Below are 17,583 nucleotides of genomic sequence, written 5' to 3'. Positions count from 1 at the left end.
AGAGTCATTCATCATTGGAATGGGCTGCCCAGGGAGATGGTGGAGTCACCGTCCCTGGAGGTCTTCAAGAGGAGATTGGATGTGGCACTTGGTGCCACGGTCTAGTTGTGAGGTTTGTGGTGACAGGTTGGACTTGATGATCCTCAAGGTCTCTTCTAACCTTGGCGATACTGTGTGATACTGCGACTGCAACATTTCTGATGTCAGCTATTTTCTACTTTTAAAACACCTGTCCATTTTACAGATGATTGGAAACATAATAATGTTATCACAAAAGTGTGGCCTTCAGCCTAAATGTTATCATATTTGCCCTGTTTTCATGATGTCTTGGTATCGTTATACAAAAGTTCGTGCACAGAACTTCAAGAAGCAGTTTAAATATTCTAAGCATCTCCTTTTAATTCCTCTCTTTATAAGAGGGATCTTTACATATCAAAATCCAGTCTCCAAATTTCAGGTATGTGCTATTCAAAGCATAGCGGAAGGGAATATTGTAGTAGCAGTTGTATGTTAAATTTGTGATTTCCCTGGTTTTTAGGGACATCTGGTGCTGTCTTTTGGTGTGTGTTTTTCGCTCATCAGCATTCTCATTTATCTCAGGGAAACAATGTCTTAAAGAAAAAAATGCTAATATAGCATAAACCCATCAAATGACATGCCTTGCAGTGATACAGAACGCCCTCTGTGCTGTGATTGTCATTTCCACCCCCAAGATCTCACTAATACAGGACCTCTAGATCTGTGCTGGCACCATTGTGAATTTACAGCTGAAAGTATGCAAGTTTCTTAAGGTACATGTAGAAGCACACAGAGGGGTGCACCATGAAGAGAAAAAAACCAAAATTGCTCTTGAAGTTGAAAATAAGCAACAAATAGTTCTGAGTTTGCTCTCAGCTGAGCCATGTGTTTCTGTGCCTCTCGTTGTTCTGGCCATCTTGGGATTAGGTCACTAAAGCACACCTGCAATGATTCTTGCTGCTATCTGAGATGGCAAGCCCAGCACAGCCACAGAGGGGAGAAATAGTCCCTATTTTCTGCATCTTGTTCCTTGAGGTGGCAGGGCAAGAGGGTGGAGGCTTGCTTTCCTTTTTCCAACATTGTAAGTGGAAAATTTAGGTTGCTAGCTGTGCTGATCTTGCATTGGTGGAGAGGATGACACTCAATCATTTTCACTTTTACAAAGTCACCACATACTGTACTAATTTCTGCCTCCCTGTGTCTTACAGATTTCTCATGATGTGATATATGGTTTCCATCTGAACAGCCCACATACCTAATCCCTGGACTACATTTCTCACAGTTTTCCATCTTCCACCCACAGCCCCACTGACTTCTCAACACAAAGAGGCTGAACATTGAGAAAATAGCAGAGCTATAGAAGCTGAAAGAAATATTTCAGAGCCCTATAAGGATTTTGAAAAAGAATCAAGCCAGGAATTCATTGTTGCAGAAAATTTAAGATGGTTTCATATGAAACCGTATCCCTCCAGTGTAAAGCTGGCAAAGAGAGAACTCAGGGGGGAGAGCAAGTATATTATTTTAAGTGTTATTTAGAAGGAAACTTTTAATCAGGATTTATTCCTAGAAGTGCTTCAAATTTTCTCCCTGGAGAGCTGGGACTTCTCCAGCACAGTTTCAAGGACTTCCTTGGAGATACTCAAAAGCTGCCTGGGTGACTGATTCTATGTGGCCCTGCTTAAGCAGGAGTGTTTGGTCAGGTGATTTCCAAAGGTGTCTTTCAACCCTAATCATCCTGTGATTCTGTGACATGCCAAAGGCTACAGAGGGCTAGCCCAGACCAGGGGTGCCACAATGGTCTCTGGCTGTTCAGTGGGAGTATTTCTCCCTGCTTGCCCCCTTGGCAGTGTCCCTTGCCTTGTGTGAGCTCCCAGAGTGACATCTGTGAAAGCAGCCTTGTATGATTAGACCATTCAGCTTTCTCCAGGATTTCCCTTTGATGTTCTTTCTTGACCTATGTTTTCATGCTGTGCCCCCAGCAGAGGGTTTATGAACTTTCCAGGGTTGCAGAGAAAAGTGTTTGAACTCCCACCCATGGAGCATGGAATTGTTCCATTACAGGCCACCACAATCATGAGAGGCCCAGTCTCTCTGTCAAAGGGGTCCACATTTGGCTGATCCCCCAAAAGGATATGGCTCAGAAAACCTGTGCAGGATGAACTGTAAGCTTTCAAGGAAAGCAACCAGAAAAGCTAGAATCGAATAGAATAGAATAGAATAGACCAGGTTGGAAGAGACCTTCAAGATCATTGTGTCCAACCTATCATCCGACACCACCTAATCAACTAAACCATGGCACCAAGCACCCTATCAAGTCTTTGCCTGAACATCTCCAGTGATGGTGACTCCACCACCCCCCTGGGCAGCCCATTCCAATGGGCAATCACTCTCTCTGTGTCAAATATCTTCCTAACCTCCAGCCTAAACCTCCCCTGGCGCAGCCTGAGACTGTGTCCTCTTGTTTTGGTGCTGGTTGCCTGGGAGAAGAGACCAACCTCTGTGTGTCTACAACCTCCCTTAAGGTAGTTGTAGAGAGCAATAAGGTCACCCCTGAGTCTCCTTCTCTCCAGGCTAAGCAGCCCCAGCTCCCTCAGTCTCTTTTCATAGGGCTTGTGTTCCAAACCCCTCACCAACTTTGTTGCCATTCTCTGGACACATTCCAGCAAGTCAACATCCTTCCTAAACTGAGGGGCCCAGAACTGGACACAGGACTCAAGGTGTGGCCTAACCAGTGCAGTGTACAGGGGCAGAATGACCTCCCTGCTCCTGCTGGCCACACTGTTCCTGATACAGGCCAGGATGCCATTGGCCCTCCTGGTCCCTCTCTGCCTGGCCACTCTCCAGCCACTCTGACCCCAGCCTGTAGCTCTGCATGGGATTGTTGTGGCCAATGTGCAGAACCTGGCACTTGGATGTGTTAAATCTCATGCTGCTGGATTCTGCCCATCTGTCCAGTCAGTTGAGGTCCCTCTGCAGAGCCTCTCTACCCTCTAACTGACCAACATCTGTTCCTAACTTGGTGTCATCTGCAAATTTGCTGATGACTGACTCAACCCCCTCATCCAGATCATCAATGAAGATGTTAAAGAGGATGGGGCCCAGCACTGATCCATGGGGGACTCCACTGGTGACTGGCCGCCAGCTGGATGTGGCACCATTCACCACCACTCTCTGGGCTCGGCCCTCCAGCCAGTTCCTAACCCATCGCAGTGTGCTCTCATCCAAGCCATGGGCTGACAGTTTGGCCAGGAGTTTGCTGTGGGGGACAGTGTCAAAGGCCTTGCTGAAGTCCAGGTAGACCACATCCACAGGCCTCCCCACATCCACCAGGCAGGTCACCTGATCATAGAAGGAGATCAGGTTGGTCAGGCAGGACCTGCCCTTCCTAAATCCATGCTGGCTGGGCCTGACCCCTTGGCCATCCTGTAAGTGCTGTGTGATTGCATTCAAGATGACCTGTTCCATAATCTTGCCTGGCACCAAGGTCAGGCTGACAAGCATGTAATTCCCTGGCTCATCCAACTGGCCCTTCTTGTGGATGGGCACCACACTGGCCAGCTTCCAGTCTTCTGTGACCTCTCCAGTGAGCCAGGACTGCTGAAAAATGATGGACAGTGGCTTGGCCAGCTCATCTGCCAGCTCTCTCTGTATCGTAGGATGGATCCCGTCTGGTCCCATGGACTTGTGGGGCTCCAAGTGGCTGAGGAGATCTCTAACTGCCCCCTCCTGGAACAGAGGGAAACTATGCTGCTCCCAGGCCCCTTTGGCAGCTCTGCAGGCCAGCTGTCTGGAAGACATCCTGTCCTGCTAGTAAAAATTGAGGAAAAGAAGGTGTTAAGTACTTCTACCTTTTCCTCATCTTTTGTTACAACGTTCCCCTCCATGTCCACCAAGGAGTGGAGGTTGTCCTTGCCCCTTCTCTTGCTATTAATATATTTATAGAAGGACTTTTTGTTGTCCTTCACAGCAGAGGCCAGTCTGAGCTCCAAATGTTCTTTTGCCTCCCTAATTTTCTTCCTACAAGACCTAGCAATATCCTTAAACTTTTCATGGGTTGCCTCACCTTTCTTCCAAAGATGATACACCCTCTTTTTTTCCCTTAGTTCTTTTAGAAGTTCATTGCCCATCCAGGCTGGCCTCCTGCCCCGACGGCTCATCTTCTGGCACATTGGCACAGCCTGTTCCTGCGCCTTTAAGAGTTCTTCCTTGAAGTAGGCCCAGCTCTCCTGGACCCCTTTGTTTTTAAGGGCTGATTCCCAAGGAACCTTCTGAGTTAGTTCCTTGAGTAACCTAAAGTCCACCCTCCGGAAGTCCAGAGTGGAGGTCTTCTTCTCCTCTTAGCTTGACTGAGTACTGAAAATTCAATTATCTCGTGGTCACTGGCCCCTAAACAGCCTCCGACCACCACATCACCCACCAGCCCTTCCCTGTTGGTGAAGAGGAGGTCAAGCATAGCCTTAACACTGGTAGGCTCGCGCAGCACCTGGGATAAACTACATCATTTCCAGGACCAAATACTATGTGTGCATAAAGACCATTTTATTCCACCTAATATAGATAGTGAACACACAACTTTAAGATCCCAAGAGGTATGTCCAGAATGCATCCTCATAAGGAATTGATTTTTAGTTCTAACTTGCACCTTGGGGACCTTGGATGGAAGCAATACATGCAGTATACTCCATCTACCAGTGATCTCTATTTTCTCTCTTTTGGCCTTTTGTGCCAAAAAACCCCCACAAACCCCAAAAAAGTAGTTATTTTTTTAAGGGGAAAAAAAAAAAAAAGAGGTCTCCATCAATTAAACATCTTGTGCCATCACAGGAGCTTTCCAGGTTAAGCTCTGAGGGATGCTTTTGGAAAAGGAAAGGAGCTCTGACAGAAAGTAAGTGGCAAAAGATGGGTTATGACATTGTAAAAAGATGTAAAAAGAGGTCAGAGCTCTTCTACAAATAAAGAAATTTGAACTACAGCAATTCTGAGAAAAAAGCATGGGTTTTTCCTTCTGCAAATTTTTCACACTTGTCACAGTTAAAGGCCAGCTTCTGCTCACAGGGAGGTTAAAAAGTCAAATGTGAGTCAGTGTAATTAAAGATGTGCTGGATTTTGCACAGGGTCATTTGAGAAAGGGAGTGAGCTTGCTCTGGAATCTTTTTGCCTCAGTTATCACCATGCAAGCAAACTGCTTCTTGTTATCAACAGCTCGGTTGCAGATTACAGAAACCAACACACTTTTCTGGTTCAGTTTTGAAAAGAGGCAAAGAAACTTGAGGGCAAACACATTAGCACAGGTTTTGGAAACAGCTACATTATCCCTGACCAATAGTGATTTTGGCAGGTTGGCAGAAACCTGATGGCATCATGAGATACACATGAAACAGCAGAGAGGCAGGAGAGCTGGGCAAGACCTCTCCTTAGTTGTATTAATGACACATGCTGGTACTGAGTGGAAAATTTTAGTTTCAAATGTTATCCTACTTTTGTGAGGACCAAGGCATGTACAATTCTACTGTTGTACTTGTCTACTAGAAACTTGTGAACCCTTTAGTTCACTTAACTAATTCTCACTGAGAGGAGGTGTGCTCTTCCCTCTCTGCCATATCTCCATGACGTCTGTGTGAACTAGCTCCTGGGTGAACACCACTAGAAAGTGAAGAAGACAAACTCATCTGGGCTGAAGCTCTTCCACAGGGTCCTATATAGCGAGTCACTCACCTTCCAAAGCTTCTCAGATCTTTGCAACTGTATTTTGCTGGAATATTGTTGTAATTGTTTTTTAAAAATAAACACCCACACAACCCCAAGTGCCAAGGACAAACGAGATTTAACACATCTAAGTGCAGGGTTCTGCACTTTGGCCACAAGAACCCCATGCAGTGCTACAGGCTGGGGTCAGAGTGGCTGGAGAGCGGCCAGGCAGAGAGGGACCTGGGAGTACTGGTTCATAGTAGGCTGAACATGAGCCAGCAGTGTGCCCAGGCAGCCAAGAAGGCCAATGGCATCCTGGCCTGTATCAGGAACAGTGTGGCCCGCAGGAGCAGGGAGGTCATTGTGCCCCTGTACTCATCACTGGTTAGGCCACACCTCGAGTCCTGTGTCCAGTTCTGGGCCCCTCAGTTTAGGAAAGATGTTGAGTTACAGGAACTTGTCCAGAGAAGGGCAACAAAGCTGGTGAGGGGTTTGGAGCACAAGCCCTACGAGGAGAGGCTGAGGGAGCTGGGGTTGCTTAGCCTGGAGAAGAGGAGGCTCAGGGGAGACCTTATTGCTGTCTACAACTGCCTGAAGGGAGGTTGTAGCCAGGTGGGGGCTGGTCTCTTCTCCCAGGCAGCCAGCACCAGAAGAAGAGGACACAGTCTCAAGCTGTGCCAGGGGAGGTTTAGGCTGGATGTGAGGAAGAAGTTCTTCATAGAAAGAGTGATTTGCCATTGGAATGGGCTGCCCAGGGAGGTGGTGGAGTCACCATCACTGGAGGTGTTTAGGAAGAGACTTGATAAGGTGCTTGGTGCCATGGTTTAGTTGATTAGATGGTGCTGGATGATAGGTTGGACATGATGATCTTGAAGGTCTATTCCAACCTGGTTTGGTCTATTCTATTCTATTCTATTCTATTCTATTCTATTCTATTCTATTCTATTCTATTCTATTCTATGGCACCAGATAATTTCCTCTGGATTTCAACATGGTACATAGTTTCATGGCTCACTGGTGCCTACATCCCTTCTCACCCTCTCCTCCATGCAGACAGGAGAAACCAGAGAGGATCTGGCATAGGCAGACACCACCTGTGATTTCAAAGTTGCTCTTTGGGTTGCTCGTTGACCCCTGCAGCATGCCTGCATAGCTGGGCAGTGCTGAGCCCACCTTTGCTTTGAGAGGCATCCGCCCATACATCCAGGCAGTGTAGATGGACCATCAATAGTACTGGGGTCTTCATCTCCCCCGCTGTGCTCCAAAGCCAGCTCCTATCTTGTTCACCACATAACAAAGACCAAACTGGGCCAGGCTTCTCCATGCCACTCTTTCCCATAGAGCTCAGCTGTCCTCCCCTCCCCTGCTCTGCCCAGTGCTATTGCAGATGTGGGACAGTCAATGATTCCCTGCATCTCCCAGTTGCTTGCAGGCAGCACTCTATCTCCAGGATTTTGGTACCAAATAAAAGTGATTACTTGATTAAACAGAATAAAAAGAATCATTTTTATGCCTCATCCTAATCTCATAGATTGGCATCCATCCTGAAGTTCCTCAGCATGCAGCAGCAGATTCCTACATTGTGCAGTTGAAGGCAGTATGATATCTTGTGTAACAACCCATGATCTCGGGACACTCATTAGTAGCTACTGAATTTGACCAAGCAGCATTTACAATCATGGCACTGACCTCAGACCCTCTCCTTCTGGTGAGTGCTGTCGGCAGTACTCCAGGCTGAAGAACTCCGCTGACGCCGAGCTGGCGTGCCATCGGACAGTGGCTGTGTCCCATAACACTGTACAGTCCTCTGCTCGGATGGTAGGGACGGCAGGCGCTGGGGGTACAGAGACATGTTATTCATCACATCAGGAGGGTGCCAGTGGCAGGAGCTGGGGATGGTCACAAGGGAAGGGAAGAGTCTTCTCCCCAAAAACCCATGTCAGTTTGTCCATTCAGCAGTGATCTGCTTTTTAGTGTTTCAATGGCAGAGGACTACACTATAGGTGGAAAAACCCACACTGGGAAAGGCACTGGGAAAGTCACTGAATATTTGTGCATTTCAGCACACCCATAGAACGCCCATGTAGATTTTTATGCCTTTCCTCAAGAACATTTTCTTCATTTCTGCCAATCTTCAAGAATCAGAGGCAGTACTGCCTACAGCTCACCCTGCATCACCTCAATCCTGTCCTCAGATGTCCCTGCATGAGCTGCATCAGAAGCAAATGTGCTGCTGCAGAGCTGACAGGGAAATGCTGATATTCTGCTTAATTATGTCCTGTTTATTTTTGTAATGCTAATATTTGATGTTGTAATTTCTCTTTTTTTAGAGCCTCAGTTTAAGAACTACAGGCTTTACTGCAAGACAGAAAATGGGATGTAGAACAGTGCACTGAATGCAAGTAATCAAAAGCTATTGTGAGAAATTGTGCATCCAACATCAGAATTTGAAAACGGTTTAGTTGTATTCATTTGCTCTTTCCTTTTCCAGGGAACAGCAACATAAAGGAACCTTACAACCTGCTGTCAAAATTCATAAATAGTCTTAATACTAGTCCTCAAAAGAAAGTTTATTAATTTTAGAAAGGACCTAGGAAGTTATTTTGCTTTTAAAGAGATCAGGATCTAAAATAGGAGGCCTAAAACAAAAGTTGAAATACGGCAATTTTATGACAAGATGACTTTATAGAACTTCAACAAGCATTCCACATGCATTCTGTTTTGTGCAAAAAAATAACTTGTTATTAGTAGAAAAGGAAAGAAAACCACCCACAAGTACATATCAATTTCCTGATTTAGTGAAAATCAAGAGGTTAGCAATTCAGGTCAAGATGTACGTGATCTTTTGCTACTGGAACAGCCAATCTAGCTTATTCTAGCTTTTTTGTCTGTTTTTAATTGGATCTGTTCCTAAAGACTGGAAAATTAATAGCTAAATCCCCTAATGCCTGCATTCAGGAACTGACACATACCCACATTTATGTATGTGCAAACATTTTGTCGCAAGGTATCAACTTTTTATTTTTTAATTTGAAGTTATCTAGATGAAGTGAGCATACCAGAAAAATGTTTGTGCTGTGCTTCTGAGATTTTTTTAAAACCAAATTAACTGCACTTAGACTAATTGTAGTATTCCAACAATCTTACAAAGGACAACAAACCAAAAAGGGTAAGCTCTTACTCCGTCCCTCAGATGCAGGGTGAGAATCATGCGGGTTTTGAAGGAGAGAAAAATGTGCATTCACTTCTGTGTCTTTAGGATTGCAAAGAGCCTTCACCCAGAGACTGTTTTGACACAGATAGGAAGGGGCAGGGGTAGAGGGACACTTGCTACCTTTGGCACTGTTCCTTTAAAAAAAATACTGCTTGGAAACAGCTTTTTCCCCAGGGAAAGGGAAGGACAAAATCTAGGTTTGTGAGGTGGAGGAGGAGGAGACAGGAGGTGCTGGGGGGATGCTGCAATAGCACCTGCCTGTTTTCCCCAAAACTCCCCAGGCCCACTGCCACCTCCACAGGTGCAATCCCAGCAGAGAAACCTTCTAGGGGTTCCCAACATCTGTAAGAGGCACAGCTTTGATCCACTGTTAATGCGTATGTTCCTGTTACTGCATATACCAGCAACTTATTTTCTTCTATGTGCCAAATTTCTATCTGAGTTATTAAAATTACACTTTAAATTCTTGCTTCTGTGTTCATTGGGCTACTTGAAGAATCTTAAGTGTTCTAGTTTCGTATTACACTAGTTGGGCTCTTTAGATTTGAGAACTGGCTTCCATTACTGGAGCTCACTTTCTGTCTTTGGCATTAAGGGGATGCAGTGTTTTTGCATCAGTCAGCACGCAGCAGTGTCCCCACATGTCCATCTGGCATTCAGTGTCATCCAGAGGGAGCTGACCTCAGCTTGAGGGAAGGTGTTTCGTGAGCCTTTATTTGATGTAGTTTATTTGTCTTCTTAAAAAAACAGGCCCCAAAGAAGGCCTCAAGTATTAGAGGACATAAACTCCTGCAGAAGGCTTTGGGTTTGTGAAAAACCAAACAAAACCAGAACCAAACAATAATAGGCCTGATGCCAAAAGGCAAAGGCAGTTCTTAAAAATAACAGCTTCAGAGAAGTGAAAACACTTCTTTTTAAATTATAAATTATTAGCTAGCAAAAATTCATTATTATTTTACCATTTCACAGGAATTCTGCACAATGTTAACAATCATTGAGGCCAAAACGTTGGAATCTCAACTTTTAAGTCTCTGGAAAATCTGAATCAACAATTTTGAAGTCTCGTAGATTAAGTGAAAAGACTTGAAGCTGTGGTTGTTGCCAGGTGTTCTCAACAATACACCCAGCTCCCTCAGCCTCTCCTCACAGGGCTTGTGCTTGAGGCCTCTCCCCAGCCTCGCTGCCCTTCTCTGGACACATTCAAGCGTCTCAATGTCCTTCTTAAACTGAGAGGCCCAGAACTGGACACAGTAGTCAAGGTGTGGCCTAACCAGTGCTGAGTACAATGGCAGAATGACCTCCCTGCTCCTGCTGGCCACACTATTCTTGATGCATGCCAGGATGACATTGGCCCTCTTGGCCACCAGTGCACACTGCTGGCTCATTTTCAGTCTATTGTCAATCAGTAGCCCCAGATCCCTTTCTGTTTGGCAGCTCTCCAGCCACTCTGACCACGGCCTGTAGCACTGCATGGTTTTGTTGTGACCAAAGCGCAGCACCCAGCACTTGGACTTGTTGAATGCCATCATGCTGGACTCTGCCCATCTGTCCAGGTAGTCAAGATCCCTCTGCAGAGCCCTTCTACTCTCTAATTGACCAAGAGCTGCTCCCAACTTGGTGTCATCTGCAAATTTACTGATGATGGACTCAATCCCCTCATCCAGATCATCAGTAAAGATATTGAACAGGATGGGGACCCAGAACTGATCCCTGGGCGACCCCACTAGTGACTGGTTGCCAGCTGGATGTGGCACCATTCACCACCACTCTCTGGGCTCAGTGCTTCAGCCAGTTCCTAACCCAGCACAGAGTGCTGCTGTCCAAGCCACAAGCTGATAGCTTGGCCAGGAGATTGCTGTGGGGGATGGTGTCAAAGGCCTTGCTGAAGTCCAGGTAGACTACATCCACAGCCTGCCCCACATCCACCAGACAGGTCATCTGATCATAGAAGGAGATCAGGTTGGTCGGGCAGGACCTGCCCTTCCTAAATCCATGCTGGCTGGACCTGAGCCATTGACCATCCTGCAGGTGTACAGTGATTACCCCCAAGATGATCTGCTCCACAATCTTGCCTGGCGCTGAGGTCAGGCTGACAGGCCTGTAGTTTCCAGGTTCCTCCATCCAGCCCTTCTTGGGGATGGGCATCTCCTTGGCCAGATTCCAGTCATCGGGGACCTCTCCAGTGAGCCACAACTAGAGGAAAATGATGGAGAGCGGCTTGGCCAGCTCATCTGCCAGCTCTCTCAGCACCCTAGGATGGATCCCATCCGGTCCCATGGACTTGTGAGTATCCAAGTGGCTCAGCAAATCCCTACCTACTTCCTCATGGATTTCAGGGGTACTACACTGCTCCCTAACCCCATCAACCAGTTCAGGAGGCCAGTTATCCTCAAGTCCTCCTGCCTTACTCTTGAAAATGGAGGCAAAGAAGGTATTTAGAACCTCAGCCTTTTCCTCATCTTTAGTTACAATGTTCCCCTCCAGGTCCAATAAAGAGTGGCGGTTCTTCTTGCCCTCTTTTTACCATCATTGTATTTATACAAATGCTTTTTATTGTCTTTCACAGCAGTGGCCACCTTGAGTTCTAACTGGCCTTTTGCCTCTATTAATTTTTCTCCTGCATGATCTAACAACATCCTTAAACATATCACGTGTTGCCTCCCCCTTTCCAAAGGCAATACACCCTCTTTCTTTCCCTTAATTCCTCCAGGAGCTGCTTGCTCATCCAGGCCGGTCGCCTTCCCTGCTGGCTCATCTTTCAGCACATGGGCACAGCCTGTTCCTGTGCCTTCAAAAGCTCCTGTTTGAAGTAGACACAACAGTGCTGGACCCTTTGTTCTTCAGGGCTGCTACCCAGGGTACTCTCAGAATAAGTTGCTTAAACAAGCTGAAGTTTGCCCTCTGGAAGTCCAAAGTGAGGGTTCTGTTACTGCTCCTCCTTATTTCCCTGCATATTGAAAACTAAACTATCTCACGGTCGCTGAACCCTAGACAGCCTCTGTTTGAGAATAGCAGGCCAAGCAGAGCCTGACCCCTGGTAAACTCACTTAGCAGCTGCATCAGGAATCTGTCCTCCATACACTCCAGGAACCTTCTGGACTGCCTTCCCTCTGCTGAATTAAGTTCACAGCAGATGTCTGGCAGGTTAAAGTCACCCACAAGGACAAGATCTGATGATCTTGAGACAGCCGCCAGTTGCTTGTAGAATATTTCATCTGCCTCCTCATCCTGGTTGGGTGGTCTATAACAGACTCCAATCAGGATGTCAGTTTTGTTAGCCCTCCCTCTGATTTTAACCCATAGGCTCTCAATCCTTTCATCTGCAACCTCAAGTCCTGTGGTATCAGGAGATTCCCTAATATACAGGGCCACCCCTCCTCCTCTCCTCCCTCTCCTGTCTCTCCTAAAGAGCTTTTAACCCCTCAGTGCAGTACTCCAATTATGTGAATCATCCCATGTTTCTGTAATGGCAACTACATCATAGTTTTCCTGGTGGACCAAGACTTCCAGTTCTTCTTGTTTGTTACCCATATCGCATGCATTGGTGTACACGCACTTCAGCTGGGCTGCTGATTTCTCAATTAACCCTAATTTATATATCTATCTCTCTCCTCTCTGGAGAGACTGGTTTCCTCACCCACCCCCTTCAGACCTAGTTTAAAGCCCTCCCAATGAACCCTACCAACTCCAATGCCAGTACTCTCTTGCCCTTTCTAGATAATTTCACCCCATCAAGGTCCAGCAGGTCAGTTCAGTGAAAGCTGCCCCTTGATCAAAGAACCCAAAATTCTGCTGCTGGCACCATCCCTTGAACCATTTGTTGATGGTATGGGTTCTCCTGTTCCTTTCAGTGTACACCCCTGCCACCGAGGGAACTGAGCAGAACACTACTTGAGCTCCTGCCCCATCATTCAATTGTCTGAGGGCCTGGAATTCCTTTTTGATTGTCCTGGTGCCCTTCTTGTCAATTTCATCGCTTCCAGCTTGTATTACCAGCAATGGGTAATAGTCAGAGGGCTGGATTAGCTCTGGGAGTCTCCTGGTGATGTCCCTTATCTGGGCCCCAGGTAGGCAGCAGGCTTTCCTATGGGATGGGTCAGGATGACATATGGATCCCGCTGTTCCCCTCAGGAGAGAGTCACCAACTATAACCCTTCACTTTATGGTTCTGGTCCTTATAGTTGGTGGGGACTGCTTTGCCTTAGGCATCTCCTTAGATGGTTTCTCTTCCACCCTCTCAACCACATTGCCCTTGGCCTGCAGGGCCTCATACTTATCGTGCAAGGGCAACAGGGGAGAGGGCCGGGATGGATTCCCCTTGCTTCCCCTAACAGGGACCTGTATTCATCCCTCCCTGTTTCCAGGGATGCCTCCCTCAACAGGGGAGGTCTGCAAAGCCTGTAATTCAAGAAGCAATAGTTCTGTCAATGCAAATTGTTAAATAAATCAAAGCTCAGGAAAATTAATCATCATATGAAGCTCATAAACAATACCTGTCTAATTGCTTATTTATACCACTTAAACAGCAGCAGACCCTCTCAGCCACACCTGAGATTTGTGCCTCACTGAGCTAGACACAGCATGTAACCTCGGTAAAACAGGCCTTCTCTTGAAGTTAGTAATTTAAATCAGCACAAAGTAGATCTACTTGGGAGGATGGTAGAGAGGCAAAAAAATGCATCAGCTGTTGCTTCCATTTTCCACAGGAGAAGCAACAGCATCAAACATTCAGATGGCTTTCCCAGAGTTTTTCTAGAGCATTGCAACACACTCAGAAGATACATTCATAATGAGCCATCCCAATGCCACTGTCACAAGGTTCAAGCTGGAAATGCCTCCGAATTCAAATGCCTTAAATTTTCTTTCCAAGCCACTGCCTCTTTGCAGAAGGGTAAACAACCCTGAGCTGACTGCTATCTGCCAGATGGGCTAAACGAAGCAGTTTCTCCTGTTTCAGTAACATGTCTAGCCTGGAGAACAGGAGGCTCAGGGTAGACCATACTGCTCTCTACAACTACCTCAAGGGAGGTTGAAACCAGGTGGGGGTCAGTCTCTTCTGTCAGGCAACCAGCACCAGAACAAGAGGACACAGTCTCAAACTGCACCAGGGGAGGTTTAGGCTTGAGGTGAGGAGAAAGTTCTTCACAGAGAGACTTGTTAGCCATTGGAATGGGCTGCCCAGGGAGGTGGTGGAGTCAGTGTTCCTGGGGGTGTTCATAAAGGGACTGGACATGGCACTTGAAGCCATGGTTTAGTAGTGATGAGGTCTCGGGTGACAGGTTGGACTTGATGATCTTTGAGGTCTTTTCCAACCTTATTGATTTTATGATTCTGTGATGGACTACAATTGGCCTAAGCTCTAAGCTTATGATAATCATGTGCAAAACCAGGTACATACCTGTTTTAAAAATTACTTTTTCACTGGGTAAGCCACAGCCTGTGCCATTCACAGCCATGACCCACACACCGTAGCAGTGATCTGGCTCCAGGTCCTCCAAAATGCAGTGGCTCTCCTTCACCGTCACTCTGTACTCTTCCACCAAAGCTAAGAGGAACACATACACATGCAAGACATCACACTCAGGTGTTGCACGGAGGTAGGGCCTATGATTGTGCCTCTCAGTGAACATGTACAATCCAGTCAGCTGAAAAAACAATCCAGGAAGTGTCACTAGCTAAGTTCTCCATATTTCACTCTGATTCAACTTTGACATAAAATTTCTGATGTGCCCTTGAATTGAGTGCACTCAAATCCTATTGATGGCTAGGGGAGATTATGGCACTCAGTCCTGCTGAGGAATAGACTGCAAGTTTTCAACTCTGCTTTCACCTAGGGTGAAACTATATGTGGTTTCACTCTATAATGTAACAGTTTCTCATAATGGACTTTATAAACCCTTAGCTACAAATTACCTATTATAAAACCCTCTTAGCATCCTTTAGCATGCACACACAAGCACATACGGATTTGTGCAGAACTCAGTTGCTTAAAGTGACTTTATTAACAGTCAGAGCTTTATAATGAATGAGAATTTCAATTTTTATTTTCCCCCTCAATTTACTATTTTAACTTTTGAAATATTTTAATGTGATTTTGGAAAAAACCCTTTGACTACATTGGGAAGTAGTATTTTTTTTTTTTTTTTTAATGAGGAGACATTTCTGAGTTATGTGCATGGCCCTATAAATCTAATGAAGCCCATCCCTTTGGGAGCTCTATCTATAGCTCCCATGAGTATCCACAGGGCAGCATGGATGCATTCTTTCTGAAGGTCAGGCCACTTCATAGAAGAGAACTTGAACAGTGATACTGCTACTTCTCTGAAAACAACTGTCCTGCACTTTACAGACTATGATATTTATCTTTCCTGTTGGGAGATGAAGGGAAGAAGAAGGAACAGCATCTACCTCATGTTGTCCTCCACCAATACCTGTCCTTAGCCCTATGCATGTTATCTTCATAGCCCCTATTGTTTCTGTACCCTGCCCACTCCTTCACAGCTTGGCCTTCCCTCTGTTGACTCCAGACCAGAATCCTGTCATCATAAAGGCAAGACTTTACATACCCCCTGCATCTTTGCCGGCCTGAGGCTCTTCCATACAGTAGACCTGGAAGCAGTCAATGGCATCCCCTTCATTCACAGCCCAGTAGATGGCAATGGAGGTGCTGGTGGCTGAATTTGGTTCCTGAGGTATGAGAGTCGGTGTCTGTGGGACTGAGAAGAAAGTCTCCAATTGTTATTCACAGTCCTGTATTTTCAGCCAAAATACCTATAGTTTTGTGAGGCAGCCTGGTTGCTTTATTTAAACTTAGGTTGCTTATTTCCACAGAACAAGATCAATATGTACATGAAGTGTGTAGTACTGGTGCAGTTCTAGAGCCATAGGTCCTCCTAAATGAGCAACAGTTAAAGAAGTAATTGCTTGGCATGAGCATCCATCCAGTTCCCTCACAGACTGCATGAAATAAGATCCAGTACTAGTAGCAATACCAGCTGAATCCAGTGCAAACCACGTGCCATTCTCTGCACAGCTCTTGAGGTCCTTACCCATGGGGCAGGCCCATCATTCGGGTTGGTCATAGCATGGTTGTTCATTTCTGACCTCCAGCAGGGAGCCTATCAGGACTGTGGCAGGCCTGGACACACAGAACTGTCATATAGCTCCAGTGATCCCTATCCTTTCCCCAAGAGACTTCACAGGGACAGCTTTTCATTTCTTCTCTCCACTTTGAGGCACACAGGCTGATAAAACCCTAAAAGACTCCTAATAACTTCAGGCCACCTCCACAGAAAGGCCAGAAGACCTTGAAGCCTAACGCAGGTGCCAGGAGGGAACTCTCTATGAAGAGGGCGCTCATGAAAGTGGGAAATAAGAGCATGTATTTGTAGCAAACAACATGAGATAGCTGACTGATGAGGAGGGGTAGTTTGCAGAGTAGGAAAACCTCTTCCAGAGACAAGTTTATGTATCTGCTCCCAGAAAAATGGGCAGGTGAAATGATGTGCCACACCAGGAAGGGATTCATGCAGTGTCCTATATCCACAGACACACAGAGCAGCAGGGTTGTGCTTTAGGCAAAGGAAGGCTCTGGAGAGCAGAACACTCCTACTCCCAGTACACATCTAGGTGCTTCTATCTAGCACATTTTCCCAAAGACCCAATGGACAGAGAATCCTTGGTGCTCTACCAAAGCACCTGAACCCCATGGGACAATTGGGAGCATCCCTCACAAAGAGTGCTTCAAAGACCTCCAAGGCCACCAATATTCCATATAAATTTTGTCTCCTGATCTACACAGATCCATTCCTGATGAGATGTTGTTCCCCTCTATGATTATGGCTTAAAAGAGAGGGAAGAGAAAGAAAGAAGCAAAAAGCTCCAAAAGGTGCTCACTGTTAATGAGGGGTGAAAATATGGGCTTCTACTTCTTAACTCAGTAAATTTCCATATTGCATGAATTGTCTTAGAGTCTCAGCAGAAAGCTTTCACTTTTTTTTCAGTTATCTTCACAGCAACGATGATGATTCCCCTGTGGCATGAACAATGCAAATGCAGATGCTAGCTGTTTCCTTATGATTTATACAGAGAGCTACCAGTACAGTACGATTACATCTGCTTCCCAGTGAAGAAAAAAAAAATTATCCTTCTCATTGCTAAAAACAATCCACATTTTGTCTTTTGATTGCATCTAGAGAAATTGATCATCTTTAGGAGAAAAATTCCTTTTAGGGGATCACTGGGGAAAATAGAGCTTTTATTCTTTTTTTTTTTCCTGTCAAGTTGCCTAGAAACCACTATCTATGATCATAGAAACTCCACTGCAGCAAGATTTATTATTATGCCAAATCTGAACAGAAGCTATCTCAATGAAGAATTTTTTTGGGGGGGGGGGAGGGGAGAGGGGGGGGACAGAAAAGTTATAGATTACAATTACAATGTTCGGTAACATTGAGAAACATTTGATTTCTAATTTCCTTTTGCATAATAGCAAAGAAACTTTTGAAGGGAAGTGATTTTTAAAAGTTGAAATGTTCTCTTTAGGAATGGAACATTTGTGTGTTATAAAAGCACTGGTCCCCTTTAAAATGAGTTTTAGTACAATAAATTAAATATTTGTACCACATGTTTGGCTAAATCATAGATTTCAAAGAAAAGGGCAA

At 45.6% G+C, this 17,583-nt stretch overlaps 1 protein-coding gene across 1 annotated transcript in view; it reads right to left on the bottom strand.

Annotated features, from left to right (window-relative positions):
* CMYA5 (cardiomyopathy associated 5) overlaps nt 1-17,583 on the bottom strand; it is a 63,802-nt gene that overhangs the window by 10,747 nt on the left and 35,472 nt on the right. The window contains exons 8-10 of the mRNA XM_054177782.1: nt 15,487-15,636; nt 14,319-14,465; nt 7,396-7,540 (exon numbers count right to left, since the gene is read on the bottom strand). Of these exons, the coding sequence (XP_054033757.1) occupies nt 7,396-7,540; nt 14,319-14,465; nt 15,487-15,636 (442 nt within the window). The remainder of the gene's footprint in view (nt 1-7,395; nt 7,541-14,318; nt 14,466-15,486; nt 15,637-17,583) is intronic.

The sequence above is a fragment of the Dryobates pubescens genome, chromosome Z, assembly GCF_014839835.1.
Source record: "Dryobates pubescens isolate bDryPub1 chromosome Z, bDryPub1.pri, whole genome shotgun sequence".
In the NCBI taxonomy this organism is placed as follows: domain Eukaryota; kingdom Metazoa; phylum Chordata; class Aves; order Piciformes; family Picidae; genus Dryobates; species Dryobates pubescens.
Note: the sequence above shows the minus strand (reverse complement) of the source record. Positions and strands in the feature narration are given on the sequence as shown.